This window comes from Amblyomma maculatum, chromosome 7 (genome assembly GCF_055883805.1).
Source record: "Amblyomma maculatum isolate TAMU_Amacu chromosome 7, ASM5588380v1, whole genome shotgun sequence".
Taxonomy (NCBI): domain Eukaryota; kingdom Metazoa; phylum Arthropoda; class Arachnida; order Ixodida; family Ixodidae; genus Amblyomma; species Amblyomma maculatum.
Window position 1 is genome coordinate 121963343 of NC_139350.1, and position 15831 is coordinate 121979173.

At 45.1% G+C, this 15831-nt stretch overlaps 1 protein-coding gene across 1 annotated transcript in view; it reads left to right on the top strand.

Moving 5' to 3' along the window:
• The window catches only part of LOC146184584 (O-acyltransferase like protein-like), a 59775-nt gene extending 49065 nt beyond the window's left edge, over positions 1 to 10710 (top strand). Inside the window, exons 11-15 of the mRNA XM_084608818.1 lie at positions 4209 to 4331; positions 4495 to 4615; positions 7315 to 7504; positions 9289 to 9431; positions 10273 to 10710. Of these exons, the coding sequence (XP_084464944.1) occupies positions 4209 to 4331; positions 4495 to 4615; positions 7315 to 7504; positions 9289 to 9431; positions 10273 to 10494 (799 nt within the window). The 3' untranslated portion in view covers positions 10495 to 10710. The remainder of the gene's footprint in view (positions 1 to 4208; positions 4332 to 4494; positions 4616 to 7314; positions 7505 to 9288; positions 9432 to 10272) is intronic.
• The last annotated feature ends 5121 nt before the right edge of the window (positions 10711 to 15831 follow it).

Below are 15831 nucleotides of genomic sequence, written 5' to 3' on the forward strand. Positions count from 1 at the left end.
TTGCCGGATTCGTTTGCGGATCCTCGTTCATGTGCATACACTTTGCTGCTCATGTAATTGCTAAACTTTTAATTTATGCCTCCAGTACCCCAGGCATACTTGTTAGCATACAGTCGTACGGTAAACAACTATGTGAACGACCGTCCGGCATATATATGAAGCCCTGCTTTAACCAATCCGTACGAATGTTCCTGCGTGTCCTCGGTGCAGCATGTATAACTAGCCAAATCCAAGGGTCCTTGATGGCTGCATTTTCATCTCACCCTCCCATCTGAAAGGAAAAAAGAGAATTGGCAGCGTCCGCCGTCTCGGCTATGGCATGTGGTGTCGTGACGTAACACAACCCGATTAACTGCCAGTAAACGACCGTGCCACCTACCACCTAACACCTACCAGAGGCATGCCAGTATTTTGCCTCACAACGCCGTCGACAGATTTTCTGGAGAACATCGTTTTAACTATCGAGTTAAACGTTCAGCTCATGTTAATAACATGAGATCTTCAACTAGACGAGCAATTCACAAGAACAGCATCCCTGTAGAGGCAACAGATACTTATTGTGATCAAGGCGGAAAACAATAACGAAACTCGGTAATTTTGAAAGTCCTTCTATGTTTGACCTTTTTGTAAGCGCTCTCATGTAGCCACGGTGATAGGTGTTCGAAATAGGAGCCAGCAGAAAATTAATGGACGTCATTACATTCTCAATACAGAGAGCAACTAACTTGGGTTGCAGCTTGGGCATTGTGTAAACTTACTTCACTTAGCAGTGGCCATCCAGAGGGGATGAGAACATGCCAGCAAGAGGATGATAAAGGTGGCCCGCCGTCGACCGAATCATCGTCAAAGTTGAAGCATGTTCTAGTGCTTCCGCTTGAGGCACAGGTGTGGCAGTTACCGAATTGAACTCGCGGCTATTTTTCTGTGACTCATGGCGTTCTAGTTAAATACTTTACTCACCGGGGTGTGAAAAAGGAAGGCAAGGGCTACCAAGAGCCACAAACTATCATGACTAGTATTTCCTGATATATTTTGTAAACCCTGGCAAGTGTCAAAGCACTCAACTATTCGTCCTTTAGAAAGCATCTATTCCATACTTGCTTAACCTATGAGGACGGGGGAAAAAGTGAAAAGCCGCGAAAAACGTCGGTCATGGCAGAGTCACTAACCTTTCTCGCTGAATGTGGGGGATTGACATGGCAGCCAAACTGTTGTGCGCCTTGACTACGACACATAGGAATAACCTATGTTCAGTGAACACTGCGCTGCCGGGTGTACGCTTGTGGGCAGTGATAATGTATGTACAGTACATGTGTCAAAGTGATAGAGGTATGTATTATTTTGCACACCTTCGAATTAAAGGGTTCCTGCAACACGTTTTAAACATCACTAATATTTCTCGGATATTGGTTGCATCGCGCTGTCATCAATATCCAATTTTATAACACAATTCTAAACTCTAGAAAACACAGAATCAAGGCTTAAATTTGGCTTGCTCTTTCATTTCACCATTAGACACGCACACCATCTTCGCCCCAAGTATAGAATTGAAGATATTTTCAAATTTCTATTCTTCAGCTGTGATAGAATAGAAACAATACAAGCCCCTGCAATACTGAGCAGATTCGAAGCCCAAGTCGCAGCTAATAAAAAAGCCCGAGAACAAGTTATAACCTAAAGAACGAGATAATTAACAGATAGTAACATGCAGTAATCAGGTTTTAAAGACAAAAATACAACCGGTGAGAAAAATATCATGCACGAGATCAAAGCGTATCATTTAATAAAATAAACGCCAAAATATTAATAACACATCTTAAAAGACAGCAGAGAAGTATTAATATTACTTAATAACTATAGAAAAAATTACGCGGACACTAAAGCTTGTGCTCAAGAGTAGGTGCGATAGTGCTTTTAACAATGGTTTGCCATTCTGCGACATATACAGTTTCGTTCAGGTTTGTTTTTAGAGAAAGGAAGCCGGAAGTATCTGCCACCAAAAGTTACAATTTCAGCTTCATACAAGTGGATGTGCATATGTATTCGGTTCGAATCTTCATCGCAAACTTGCCTCCAACTCGACTTGCAGATCAATGCTAAACTAGAAGCGAAATTGTGCAACACCACTGCAAGTAGTGCACAAAGAACAGTTGTGTAACAATTTGACACGAAATCCCTCGCGCATTTTCCCCGGCAAATTTTCAACACCATTTTAGGCGATATCTCAGTTATGGAGTACGGCGATGGCTTTTCGGCCGAACGAGTCCAATACACTATCGCGTAAAATGCAACCGAACATGGACTGGGAATTTCGCGTCCAGCTAAAAACAATTTTATAAAGAGGCAACTTGAAATAGAAAGATTCAACAAATGAGACAGTTGGTGGAAAAGACAAAAGAGTAAAACGCCTTGAAATGAATTACAAAAATATCGAGCATGCATAATTTTATTTTTCATCACAAATGATACTTTCATCATACATCATAAATAATACTAAAATATTACTTTCCCATTGCAATAACCGGGAATTAAAGACTTCCCTTTTACTTGCACTGGTTTGCAGTAAGTAATTAAAATAAATGCGCATGTGGCAGAGACGTAGTAGCCTTCAGTTATTATTTAACAACGTGTCAAAGAAGAAACGGACAAAAAAAAAACAAATTGTAGAAAATGGTGGGGAATGATTTCGAAAAACGCAATTCATAAATAATCAAGACCCTATTGCTGTAAATATACAAGCGGGCGTGTTTAAAATGTAAAGGTGATCATATATACAACACTAGGAATTGAACCCCGAAGTGTCCCTTCCGGTCGTCAGGCAAGGTGATGTGCGTTCTTCTTGGGGACCAGCATCTCAACACAACACTATACAAACTACAAACTATATTTTAGCACGTTAGTAGAAGAAGATGGAAAAAATACACGTATTCATGAAGGAAGTCAAATACAACTCGCCTCCGTATCGGACATGCCCATCTGACGCACAACTTCATTCTTAGGAAAAAAGAAAGGCCGATATGTGAAGGATCTGGAGAAGAGATCACTATAAATCACATATTCTCCTGCATAAAATTCGAAAAACAGAGAAAATATTTTACACACTTCTACAGAGATCAAATTCCATTTCACCCCGCCTTGCTCCTCGAAGAGGATGCAATTGTCGATATATCCTGTGTTTTTAAATTCTTAGAGGAGGCAATGCTCCTAAGCAAGTTGTAATGTAGTTTGTATTCCTAACATAAACATAATACATCTCATGTTTGGCGAATGATAGCCTTAGTTCCTTATGAGCCATTAAACCCAACACAACCACAACAACAATAAGAGTGAAGGTGGTTCTTTTTTCCTAATAAAAATCACATATGTGCGTTCGGGAAAAAATCCTGCGAAGAACGCTTCAAGAACAAGCCGTCGATCTTTCAAAACAAGACAGTGACATAAACTGCACAACCCCATAAACAGTCAAGGCAACGCGAAAAACAAATTTCAATACTCGAGCCCGAGGCTGAGCTCTCTCTGATGGCTGTGCGCTCACGGATAGTTGATCTTCTCTCCTTATTCCTCGCCTATCTTTACTTGTCTCTTCATCCCGTTCGCCATTAACGAACATAAAGATTTCTCTTATTTTCGCCACTGTTCTGGTTTCCTTTATTAGTGTGGTGCCAACAGGCAGCCTTTTTGTCTCATTGTACCCTCATATACCTTCAAGCATCTCGTCAACGTCACGCAACCAGTGCTGTGAAAGAGAGCATCAAACAACACCTAGACAAAGCGCGGTGACACATCATCAGCACCCGCCCATTATGTGCATCATGAATCGAATCAGCCGCCACGCAAGATGAATAAACTGCAACAGACCGAACCCAAAACATACATTCACTATTTCTATTCCATTGAAAACGGCGCTCCTTTCCGGAGAAGACATCTTCCTTAACGCAGAAAGCAAATAAAGATTACATTTCAGCTAGAGTCTGATAGATGTCTGATGGCTATTACTGTCTGCATGATCAGATAACGCATCAGGCCTAAAAGTAATTTGATGGTCACATATGTTACAACAAACGTTATAACATACTCTTCGTGCGTACTGTAACGGATAGAGTGCTCGATAACACATCGCGACAATTTCGACGTGCAGCGAATATACCAGATGCAAATATTGAGTGCAAGTGTGACGATTCACTGCGCCCTGATGCAAACGCTCGCAGCCGACCGACGGTGGCTCGTGTGCTGTCCATCAGCAGTATCGTGGCGTCTATGGCACTAACTCTGCTTTTCACGTTGCTCTACGACCTCGGACCCACTTGGTTGTTCCGCGAGTACAAACCCGGGTAAGTCAACTCCATTGGCCACACGATGGGCATAGCTCTGCTCAAATCAATTCGTGCTTAAAGATTAATGTGTGAGCGAATTGTGCTTTATTTATTCCTTTGTTTCCCGGTATGTAGATTCAAGTAAGCTTGCGCGTTATTGCTTCTTCTTGGCAATGTTCAGAACGCGCAACACCTACACCGAGATGGTCTACATTCGCCCTTACACAAGAGCGGGCGTGTTCCTCATGGGGATGCTGACTGGCGAGTTTCTTTCCCATCGGAGAAAAGTCAACATTCACAAGGCGAGTGGGAGCTTTCATCTGAGAAGCTACTGAAAGAGGTCAGCGAGTGCTAAAATGTGATGCTCAGAGTCTAAATTTGTCTGAGCTTAGTTGATGCGCTTCTATCGGTCGCGATGCAGTGATATAGCGCATTGACGAAAGGGGAAACTAGGAGCACCTTGACGGTAACAATTAGGTGGCGCCAGTGTCACTCACGGGCCCCGTAGCAACATTTTTAGGTACACACGCTCATTGTTCTTGCAGTAAGCTATAGTGCCGAAAAGCGCGACGGCTGTTCGGCAGGATACCTAGTCTGTACGAAAACAGGAAGCCTGTTTCTTGGAGAATACTACTCCAGAGTTATTGAGTGAATATTTAGAGGTGACCTGAAAGCGAGAAACAAAGCGCACTGAGGGCTCGTACAGATTCGGGTGCAAAATGTGGTAAATTTGGAATGACCTTGTCACTCCTGAGCCCCGGCGCTCATTCAAACAGTTTAAGATGTGTGCGTGGCATCATTAAGCAAACCTAAGAGATGGAAAGCGACCCGCACGCCTTAACAATTATGTCAACGAGTGGGACAGCAGCACATAACAATGCCATTTCACTTCGTTTAAAAATGCAATAAAGCGAAAAACGTTTATGGTATTTTGCGTAATGTGATTGCTGTTGGACACTCCAGTGTAACATCTCACCTCCCCTTCGCTGGATACCGTGCCGCCAGTGCAGTGCTGTCTTCCGTCGTGCTGTTGCGCAGCCTCCTCTTCCGCCGCGCTACGTTGTGTCTATCAACCCTTTTACCTCGCCCGACGCGCCCAAGCAAGTCAATTCCCTGCCCTCTCCGCTGCTCTTCTGTGTGGTATTGCTTCCCTCTCGCTGTCTTGGTCTGAATACGTGTAAAGCTCCAGCGCATAATGCGTAGAACCTGCTGTTTTCGAAATGCTTCTCCTACCATGTTGCCAGCATATGTATCTGTAGATTTCCACGTTAGATTCGCAGATCTGGAGTTGGATGCTATTAAGAGCTATGTCTGTAAAAGGAGCAAAAGCGCGGGATTCCATGATAGTACTCCGCGATCTAAGCGGCTAGAGGAAATTCGCACTTCTAGTACGGGGAAAAACACCTGACGGGAACGCGTGAGCTGTGTGCTTTGGAATTCGACACTGAAGACAGAAAGGCTGCACGACCAACTAGGCAAATAAAATTACTGCCAATTTCACAGTTAATCAAACGCGAAATAGGTCCGTAGCGCTGCTTATTCCTGCTATATTTTTCATGCATGTTACATTTTGCTATGCTTCGTTTTGTATGAGCACGCTCGGCACGTTTCCTCTTTCTTTGGGCCTCTAGGTTCTTGCGCCGTTTAGCTGCAATAGCAGAATCAGTTGAGTCGTGTTCCCGCTGTTTTCTTAAACGTTGTACTTCAGCACACCGAGCACGGCAAACCTGCGCCACAGGCCAGAAGGCCCGGCTTCATCCACTGCGACGCGAAGCAAACGCGCCGCGCTGTCGTGTCCTCAGCTTTCCTTACACCATGCTCAGTGGTTCTGTTATAAATTAGCGAAAATAGGCGCGATGTACTGCATCGTTCTTTGAAATGCACTGCTCTGCACCTGAAAGGTCTGGGGTGGTACCATAGGGGGAGAGAGAGAGAGAGAGATTTGAGGAGAATGTAGGAAATGAGCAAAACAAATGCTCCAGAGTTTCTGTATCAACACATTTCGAGCAGTGAAAGATGTTCTCCAGGACAAAGGAAGGTAATCCAAGAGCAGGCAATTGCGCTTGAAGGCGAGCGCCACTTAAGGCGAGGAGGTAAGCACAAGCTTCTTCATGACGCGGCGAGCGGCGAGTGGCTCGGAGCGGAGGTCCAGGGACCACCACACGTGCATATCTGCTGTCCGTGAAGGCTGAGTAGTGACTGATGCGAGGCGAGAGATGCCTAAGTTTAGGGCGCGCGAGCGACTCACGACTGCTCAGTCAGCAGTAACACACATTCGTATAACAGTGCCCGAGGAAGGCTGCAGCGTCCGCTACTGTGACACGCCCTACTCTCTCGCTGGTTTGATATGTGCGGTCGCTCCGCCCCATCACTGTTAAGTAACGTAATGCGGGCGTCGCCACCTTCTCTTTCCCCTCAAGTTCACGGCGAGATAAACAGACAGATAGAGATGGAGAGAGAACGATTTCTGCTAAAGCTACGCGGCCACTCGGCCTCCTCAATGCCGTGCCGCACGGCGCCCATCTCTCTCTCTCTCTCTCTCTCTCTCTCTCTCTCTCTCTCTCTCTCTCTCTCTCCACTTCAAGTTCACGAAGAGCGGAAAAAATTGAACGGCATCGGACAGTCATCGGCGAAACCGTGATTGCGGCTAGTAGTGCTACGCACTGAAAAATGATTTATCACGAATTTAGTCATCTGCGTGCATCCAGACCTATCTCAACCAGGTTTTATTCCACATAACATGCATCTTAGTTGTCCTAGACAAGAATTTCACTCTCTGCACCTGTCCATTGTCGAATCTTCCAAGGTACTAGCCAAACCAGTTCGCTTCAGGCTGAGAACAGTCTTCCTTAAGGCCTGTGCACATGCTATATGTGCGTCGTGTGTGGCTTCAGGGTCTGAGGGGACGGACAATTGTGGCGTAGTTTGCGCCCCTGGACTTAATGTCACTGTAGTCTGCATATCCGATGAATAGAGTTCGCCACATTTTGCACACGCGCAGGCTCTGGTGTTTCTCGGCTGGATGTGCTGCCTGGCCACTCTGCTAGCGCTTATCCATGCGCCGTTCAAATGGAACCGCGGCCTGGAGCTGCCAGGAACTGAGGCGTCCGCCGCCTATGGAGCCTTTTCCAGGGTCCTGTGGGCGGCTGCTGTGTGCTGGGTCGTGGTCGCGTGCGCCCACGGCTACGGCGGTGCGTCACGCCGGCTTCTGGGAGTACTTTTCTTTCTGCTGTTGGAACAACTGCCCCTCTACTAACATCTTTCTGCTATAGTATTATATTACCCCACCTAAACTTCCGTTAATGGATGCACTTTAACCACCACCCGGACCATGTGACCATAAAAAGAAAGTTTTCGAGGGTGTCCTTTCTCGGTGGGCCAGATAACTCTTGTAGCTCACTCCTGTCTTGGCAACATTGTCTTAGGGCAGCAGGTGGAGGCCACAGTTTTGCCCAGGACATATTGGAAAGTCCATAGCGTTGGCGACGTCGAATATCTCAAAGAAAATTGAAAAGGGTAAAGGACAGCTCAATTTGCCAAAATCTACCTCACATGCAGATACCTCAGATACATCAGATGGAGGCTCAGATTTAATATAAACAGATGGTACTAGATCTTTCCGGCGTTCTTTAAGCCAATGCCTGCTCTCTTTTTTAGTGCTAAGCAGATAAAGCAGATATCTTACTAATAAAATCACTCTTCTGTCCTCCTTTCCTGCTCTTGCCATCGTATAGCCTTTGCGCCTGCACTACATTTTTGATGCAGGGTGCTACATTGTGACGCCACTCGATGGATTTAGTGCATACATTTTCTTCCCCGGCGTGCGCGCTTGACAGGCTGGAGGATAGTAGTATGCGGCAATGGCGAAAAACGTACAGCCTAATTAAATTAGCCTAAAAACTTGCGGCCAGTTTTACATCGGAAGCGTTCGAAATCCAAATATGAGAGCAGCCGCAGTCCTCATCCCTCAGTTGCTTGGGTGTTCCAGGGGCACTATAAATTCTCCCTAATGGTCCCAGCAGCTGAAAACTGGAGTGTGCGTTTAGTGTGGCAAGTACAGGAGGCGCACTTATAGGCTAGCAGAACTCGCAAAACTCTCTCCTTTCAATATAAAAAAGAAGAACCGAACAAGGGTAAATAGGGTACGCCTCAGGTCACAGATGAGCCAACGTTTCGACAAGTGGACTTGTCTTCGTCTGGGCATGTCAGACAAGTCCACTTGTCGAAACGTTGGCTCATCTGCGACCTGAGGCGTACCCTATTTACCCTTGTTCGGTTCTTCTTTTTTATACCGTGCAAACCATCTTCTTCCTTTCGTTCTACCTCTCTCCTTTAAAGGCATATCTGATCATTTTTTCATGTATAGCGGAAGAGAAAACATTGTAAGCGGCTTATGTATTAGCTTTCATTATTATGCTTAGAGATGTATAACCCCGACGCGGCTTGAGGGTCGTTTCTAGTTTTGTGTACAGAAAAGAACATTTAGCTCCTTACGACTATTATCAGGCCGCAACTGTGTCCATATATATGAGAAAATATGTCGCAGTTAATGGACTGCCGCCGTTAAATTCCTATCACTGTCATGTATAAGGCGTGCCAATGAATGCCAAGTTAACCTGAGCAAAACGAAAACGAAGCTTCTGCATTTATTGTTTCTTACTGTTGCCATCGCGGGACTATAGAAACAAAACTTAAAAACGTATTCCACTGCGCTGTCTACTTAGGGATTTTGCAATAGAACGATAATATAGCCGAGTGAGTAAGCCGTAGGGAATTCCTTTTTCTGTTCGAAAGATTATCCTCGCTTTTTCCTATCGTGGGCAAGCTCTCAATTTTCTGACAGTACGTTTCTCTTTCCCGAAATAAGCTTCCCATGAGCAGCACTGCCTGCAACAATTCCGCTATCGCAGCCCTCAAACTAACCAAATTTATGTTCCATGCTCCGCAACTGCTAATACATTTCCTGTCGATGCAGGCTGGCTGAACGACTTGCTGTCGCTTAGAGGCTGGCAGCCACTGAGCAGGCTGTTGTACTCTCTGTACATGGCCAGTCCTCTGGTCATCGCCTACTCCAACGGAGTCCGAGAGCATGCCTACTTCCTCTCCTACGAGGCAATGGTAAGAAACGACATTGTACACGAGTGCTTCGACAACGTAGCGAAGCGTCGTTGTATCTAACGAAATTCTATGCCTCGCTTTGACGGGTATGCATTACTTCTGTTTGGATCTTTCACGTCTCTGGAGCCACGCATCATCAGTCAGAATTTTTTCGCGTTTTGGTTTCTAGCTATGCGAGCTTCACTGTGGGTAAACCAGTTAAACGTGAGCCGCGCAATAAATAATAAGCTAGCAATGGCACACTCGCAGGATGGAAGTAACGAAACGAAAAAGCCGGTCCTTTACAAGTAGCTTTCTTGGAGTACGCAGTGGACGTTTCTGTCCGAGATGCAAAAGAGAGCAGTTGAGGAGAGCACGTTTCCGGGCTAGTTGGTGATCCATTAAGTCAAGAATTTAGTACAAAAATAAAAAATACATTGGAAAGAGAAGGACACTTAATATAAAATAAATAATGGACAAAGAAGGACACATAAGATGATTGATGAGCGCTCGTCAATCGTCTTGTGCGTCCTTCTTTGTCCATTGCTTTTCTTTGCGCTAAATTCTTGACTTATTAGAGTGCAGTTCTGTCTTCAAGCCGGTTACACTGTTCTAGCGCGGAGAACTCGATGTCTAGCCGAAGCGCACTTCCGTGGAGCGGTGGTTAGACGTCTCCGTACTATTTCCAGGCTCTGAACTCCTATGCGGAGTAGAATTCTTTGACACGCAGAAAAACGTTCATCATGGCACTGACGTACGCCGACATGCAGCGATATATGTCAACCAAATAACGAACAATGTGTGTTTTCACGGAGAGCCGCTAGATGAAGGTAAACGAAGCAAACGACCTGTTTTCGCGCAGTCGTACGTGCTGCTCCACCACTTCGTGCTGACTCTGGTAGCGGCGACTGCACTGTCTCTGATCTTGGAGCAACCGTTCTTGCGCCTCGAGGCCCTGGTGACTCTGCGGCTGGCCGCCAGGCGGCCGGCGCCTCCCGAGCCCATGGTGCAGGTGCCGCGCATCGAGCGTCACTGGCTAGACAAGGGCCACGAAAACCCGACGTTCGCCAAGGAGAAGCTCTGATGCATGACCGCACTGGGGCGGGTTGCGAACATCTACAGCTGCACCGTACCATTGTTTTTCCTTTGCATTGTTTACCCGCACATGGAATTTGGAGAGCAGAATATAATACTTTTGCCGGTATGGAACCGCATATGAAGGCATATTTTTGGATTCGTTTAATATAAGCCATTACATCCGGCTGTGCCTTCTTCGACGACTTAGGTCAGTTCTGTAGAAAGTGACGGGAAAGAACGTTCGACTGTGCTGAGTACCTTGAATCCCATATATGAGTTGTGCGTATTAAAAGTTTATATAGCACTCATGATGAAAAATAGCGCAAAAAGTACACGGGGGATGGAAGGACGACACGGACAAGCGCTAGCACTTGTCCGTGTCGTCCTTCCGTCCTCCGTGTACTTTTTGCGCTATTTTTCTCATGAACGTTCACCGACTCTACCAACTTTCGGCATTATTTATAATACACACATACGCAATAGTATGTCATCAGAATGCTAGTTGTGCTCCGTTTGACATACGATAAAAATTAATGGGCGCACTTTAGCGAGCACGCACACGAAAAATAGAATAAGGGAGTCTGCGCAGCCTTGCCAGTTAACAGCAGTGTTGAGCTCTACATTACGATATCAGGGCTCGGAAATATCTAGTGTTTCAGTTAGCCACCAATTCGTGCGAGCTAGTGCACAAAATTTACCTCAAAATAAGCGTATGTCATACGGTGTTTTCGATCTGGGCAATCTAAGTCCATACTGCCAAAATATAGACGATGAGCATCAGAGGTCAGTGGCTGGGATAAAAACCAGTCTATGGCAGTCTTTAACACTAATATTTCAGCGAAAGTCTGTCTTCGTGGCAGCGTTCGCGATTCAGTTAGATTTGCGAGCACACTGTTGATCAATTATTAAAAGTTGGCAGTCGGCGACTTCATCAACTATCCTACCACGTCCGAGTAGCCACTTAGCCCTGCCTACTTTCCTGTTATGTTTAAGATATTTACAATTTAATCTATTACGAACATATGCTGTATTCATCTGGAGATGATGCTCGTTTTGGCTACGAAGCTTTAGTAGCTTCACCTTTTACGTATTCCATGGATGGACTGTGCCGATTGTTCATCTCGTACTCATAAACCCGCAGAATTCATTTTGCTTAGTACGGCACGTCAAGCACTCTAGACGCAGCAGCGGCTACCTTCACATGGCAGGGTGGCAGGGTTAATCATCCGTGCCCATTTTCTACTCGTACTCACTTTCACGTCGGGATATGGTTTCAATAGCAGTTCCTCTTCAACTATGGAGCAATGATTACATTCCTCCGCAAAACGCATCGAGCCACCAACCGTCTTAGAAAGGCGATCAAGAAGGGTAAGAATACAGATAGACGGCAGCTTTCGTGAAGGAGATATTTATTGGCAAAACATATGGATGAAAAATAAAAAAATACTCATAACACAAATGTCAACATGCCACCATCATAAGTAGTGGTCACAATGAGTTCGCAACGCCTTGCACCGCCAGCCGCAGCACAGCTGATGTCCCTCCCGTGAGATCATCCAGTGCCCGCCATTAGAAGCAAACACGGCACCACCACCTTGTTGGCCAAAAGGCGAGGTGGTGCGCCTTGCCAGCCTCAAACGTTTCACCGCCGCGGCCAGGGAACGCATCACGTAGCTCCGCACTGCGGCATATTAGAAACAAGAGAGGGAATACTCACCGTCAATAAACCGAATTTAGGAAGTGCAGACCTCCATAGGCCAATTTAAATAGTTCTGGCAGTGCGAATTACACATATTGAAAGTTCACTGATGCTCCGTGATTGTAACTTACGTGCCTTCTGTGTGGCAAAAGCCTAAGATGAGTACAGTTCTGAGTATGCTCTGCAAAGCGCTACCTTCATATATATAGATTAATCGCTAGATGCCGACACAGTGTAGACAAACTCGTCGCTGGTACAAGTAAAAGAACTTAAGGACGCTCCGATTCCTGCGTCAATGCGACAGCATAAGGTCTTCATTGTGAGCTAGCATGCACGACCACACCACTGTACATAGCATACATATGTAGCATGTCGCAGCTATCATTTCTGTGTACGAATCTTTACAGGGGTTAACTGTGCGACACCACCGGCTTTTCGGCACAATGGGTTAGTTTCGCAAAACAGCCGCACAACGTCACATATGCAATGAAACGTCCCCAAATGACATTAACTATATACACGCGAAATAAAATCTTATCGCCTGTAATTCAAAATGTAGAAACAGATGAGTATCATTCGACCACGAGATTCAGTAGACAGAAACTAATGGTCACACACCTGGTGGCTTTTAATTTTTTTACTGACTCCTAGCGGGATTCTCAATTCCAAAAATCATCCAATGCCTGATAGCTTATCGACAATACAGTGATGCCAGTAGATGTCGTACAAACCATAAGGTGGTTCTCACAAAGTTCGTTTCCTCATTGTGGTGTCACCTGAAACGGAGCACGCGCGGTAAAACAGGACTTCTCTGCGCCTCCTATTGTTTTGAAGGACAGAGTTAGTGACTTTGTCAAAGGTGGGTTGCATGTAACATAAACACCCTAGAGCGTATGAGAAGGGAATGAAAACGTCGTAGGTCAGCTGATAGAGCAGCGCACGCGACCTGAGGTGTTATTGCACGACTAGTTCGTCCTCCATGAAAGCCACAAAGTAAAAAAAAGGAAAAGTTTCTTGTAGTTTCCTACATTTCAGTGACTACTAGTTTTATTCAGATCAGTTATAACAAGAACCTCAAATGGAACCATTTCGTCTCTGTAACACTTTGAAAAGATTTCATGCGATATCTTATTTTGCTCATTCGGCTGAAAAGCCATCACAGTACTACAGATTCGAGATACCGCGTAAAAACACGTCGGGAAAAAAATCCTACGACACCGGCAGCAGTGGCTCCATGATACGTCGTTGCAAAGGCAGATGGAGATTCGACGTAAAAAGGTTGAAAGGTGCTTTCGGAATGCAAACTGCGAGCTTCTGAAGATTTCTCAGTTCGGAAACATCCCCGAAGGTCACAAGCGGCTATGTGTCATGACGTTCAGGGGGAGGTTTAGGGACACCAAATTTATTTTCAAATACAACACAGAACCTACGTCCGGAAAAAAGGCCCAAGCTTAGCCCAGCTAAACCTAGTTAAGCGAAGCTAAAGCGTCGTTTTGTATGATTTCGCATAGATTAGGATTAGGTTTGGGTAGATGGACTTGCAGCGATTAATCTGTCAAGACTATGGCGTCGAGGTCGCCGCCAATGGCAAGAGGGAACACGTGATGCTGTATCTGCCATTGTAGGTGAACGGTAAAGATGTGGAAGACTATAGGTGGTACTATGGTTAAGCTATTTAGGCACACTTTGACCTCTGCTCATTGAAGATCAAACGGTTCGCCCTGGCTATACATGCCGCAGTGACCCTTGCGCTTCAGTATCAAATCATGGATTATTCTGCGGTCGAATGCAGTGACGCGACAACTGAAACCGCTTCAAAACTTATCCACTGCTGCGACGCACGTTCTTGAAAACGGTCAATCCACAGCCAATTCGTAGTCGCCTTTCAGAATGCCATGCCCTCAAAATCGTTTCCTGGTCGAGCACGCGTGTTGGCACTCGCGTAAGGTGGTTCGAAATCTTGTCGGCAATGATCCGCTTGAGCACGACCATCTTGCACGACCATCTTGCAGGTCTAGGGAGAGAACCTTTGCTGCAATGTCGTTCAAGTCTACTGCTCGCAAAAACAATTTTGGTGCTTTCGTTCGGTTTTTAGGGGTGTCTAATATTTTGTGTTTTCGCATCACAGCATAGGGATTTTTCATTGTGGTGTTGACGTGTAGCTTGCAAGTCCTAGGAAGCAGAATAATAAAAATGATGCTTGATAAATCGGTGGTGGTAAGTTGAAATGCGCCAATAATTATTTACAGCGGTAAAACCCGCACTCCGGTTAAGAATCAGAATCAGATGTTTATTTCAGCATCGCATACACAATGCTGTGGGTGTAAACAAAAAGCCTTCTGGACGCTTGACCAGACCTACACCCTGCAGAGAGACATTTGGCAGAAGCAGCAGCGATGATGACAGTAGTACAGCCAAGAATACAAAACATTGAAAAAATTCGCGTGAATGAGAAAACAGGAAAAAGAAAAGACCAGTAATCTTCACAATCTGCGGTCTCAATAAGGAAGCATATTCTGAGTTAAGAGTGATTGGTAAACAGTATTTTAACATTTGCCGTCTGTAATTTGTTCGGGTGCGAGGTACTACCCAGGGGTGAGAGCTACGTGTGTTGTGCGCTTTTGTTCGTAATGTTAATGAGGTTAGGTCTTTAAGGTATGTGTAATTTTTCGCTATGCCGGAACGGTAGCGTGCGGTAAAAATGGAATTGTGCAAAGCGGTAACAGGCAGTATATTTAGTTGATCAAAGATTGGTTTTGTATGAGCATCAAGTTTAGCATTAGTGATGATTTGTATTGTTTTTTCCTGTAACCAAGAAAGAACGTTAATGTCAGTTTGCGTGGTAGTGCCCCAAACTGAACACAGTAGCTAAATGTGGAAAATAACAATAAATTATAGAGTAACACTGGCATTCTGAGGCAAGAGAAACCGTAGCCGCGACATCATGCCAATTGTGCGAGGGAGTTTAGCACGAATGTGGCTGATGTGCTGCTTCCCAATAAATATTCTGATGAAAAATAACACCCTGGCTTTTCACCTGTGGTGTTATCTCTGTCAGAGGAAACAATAAAAAGATTGAAATTTGTATATGCGATCTTGCTACGGGGGCGAAATAGTACGGCTTTGGTCTTCAATGTGTTTAAAATCAACGAATTTGAAATACTCCAGTTGTTTATCAAATCGAGCACCTTATTAGCTTTGACTTGAAGATCAGGTAAGGACGGGTCGGGGAAAAGCAAACTATAGTCATCAGCAGAAATTATGAAGTGGGCAGATGTGTCAGTGTTAACTATGTCGTTAATGTATTTGTTGAATAGTAGGAGTCCCAGAATGCTTCCTTGCGGAACACCGCACCGGACCGTTTTCAGCTCTGCTTTAAAATCATTAAAATTATGTCGTTGTACGGACATGGTGATCCACTGTTACGGTGAACGTGCGAGAGTGCAGCCACACTCTTTAGAGCGCTCATTTTAACATGGCCGCACATCAAATCAAACTGGTGTGCGTGCAGGATGATTTGGATGGGGTGCTTTGGTGAAATTTGGTGAAATCTTATTTCGGGGTTCAAGGACCAATTGGGGGGGGGGGGGGATTATGGCAAACAAATACTTTTTGCAAATGCTCCTTTGCACCACAATGTCAAGT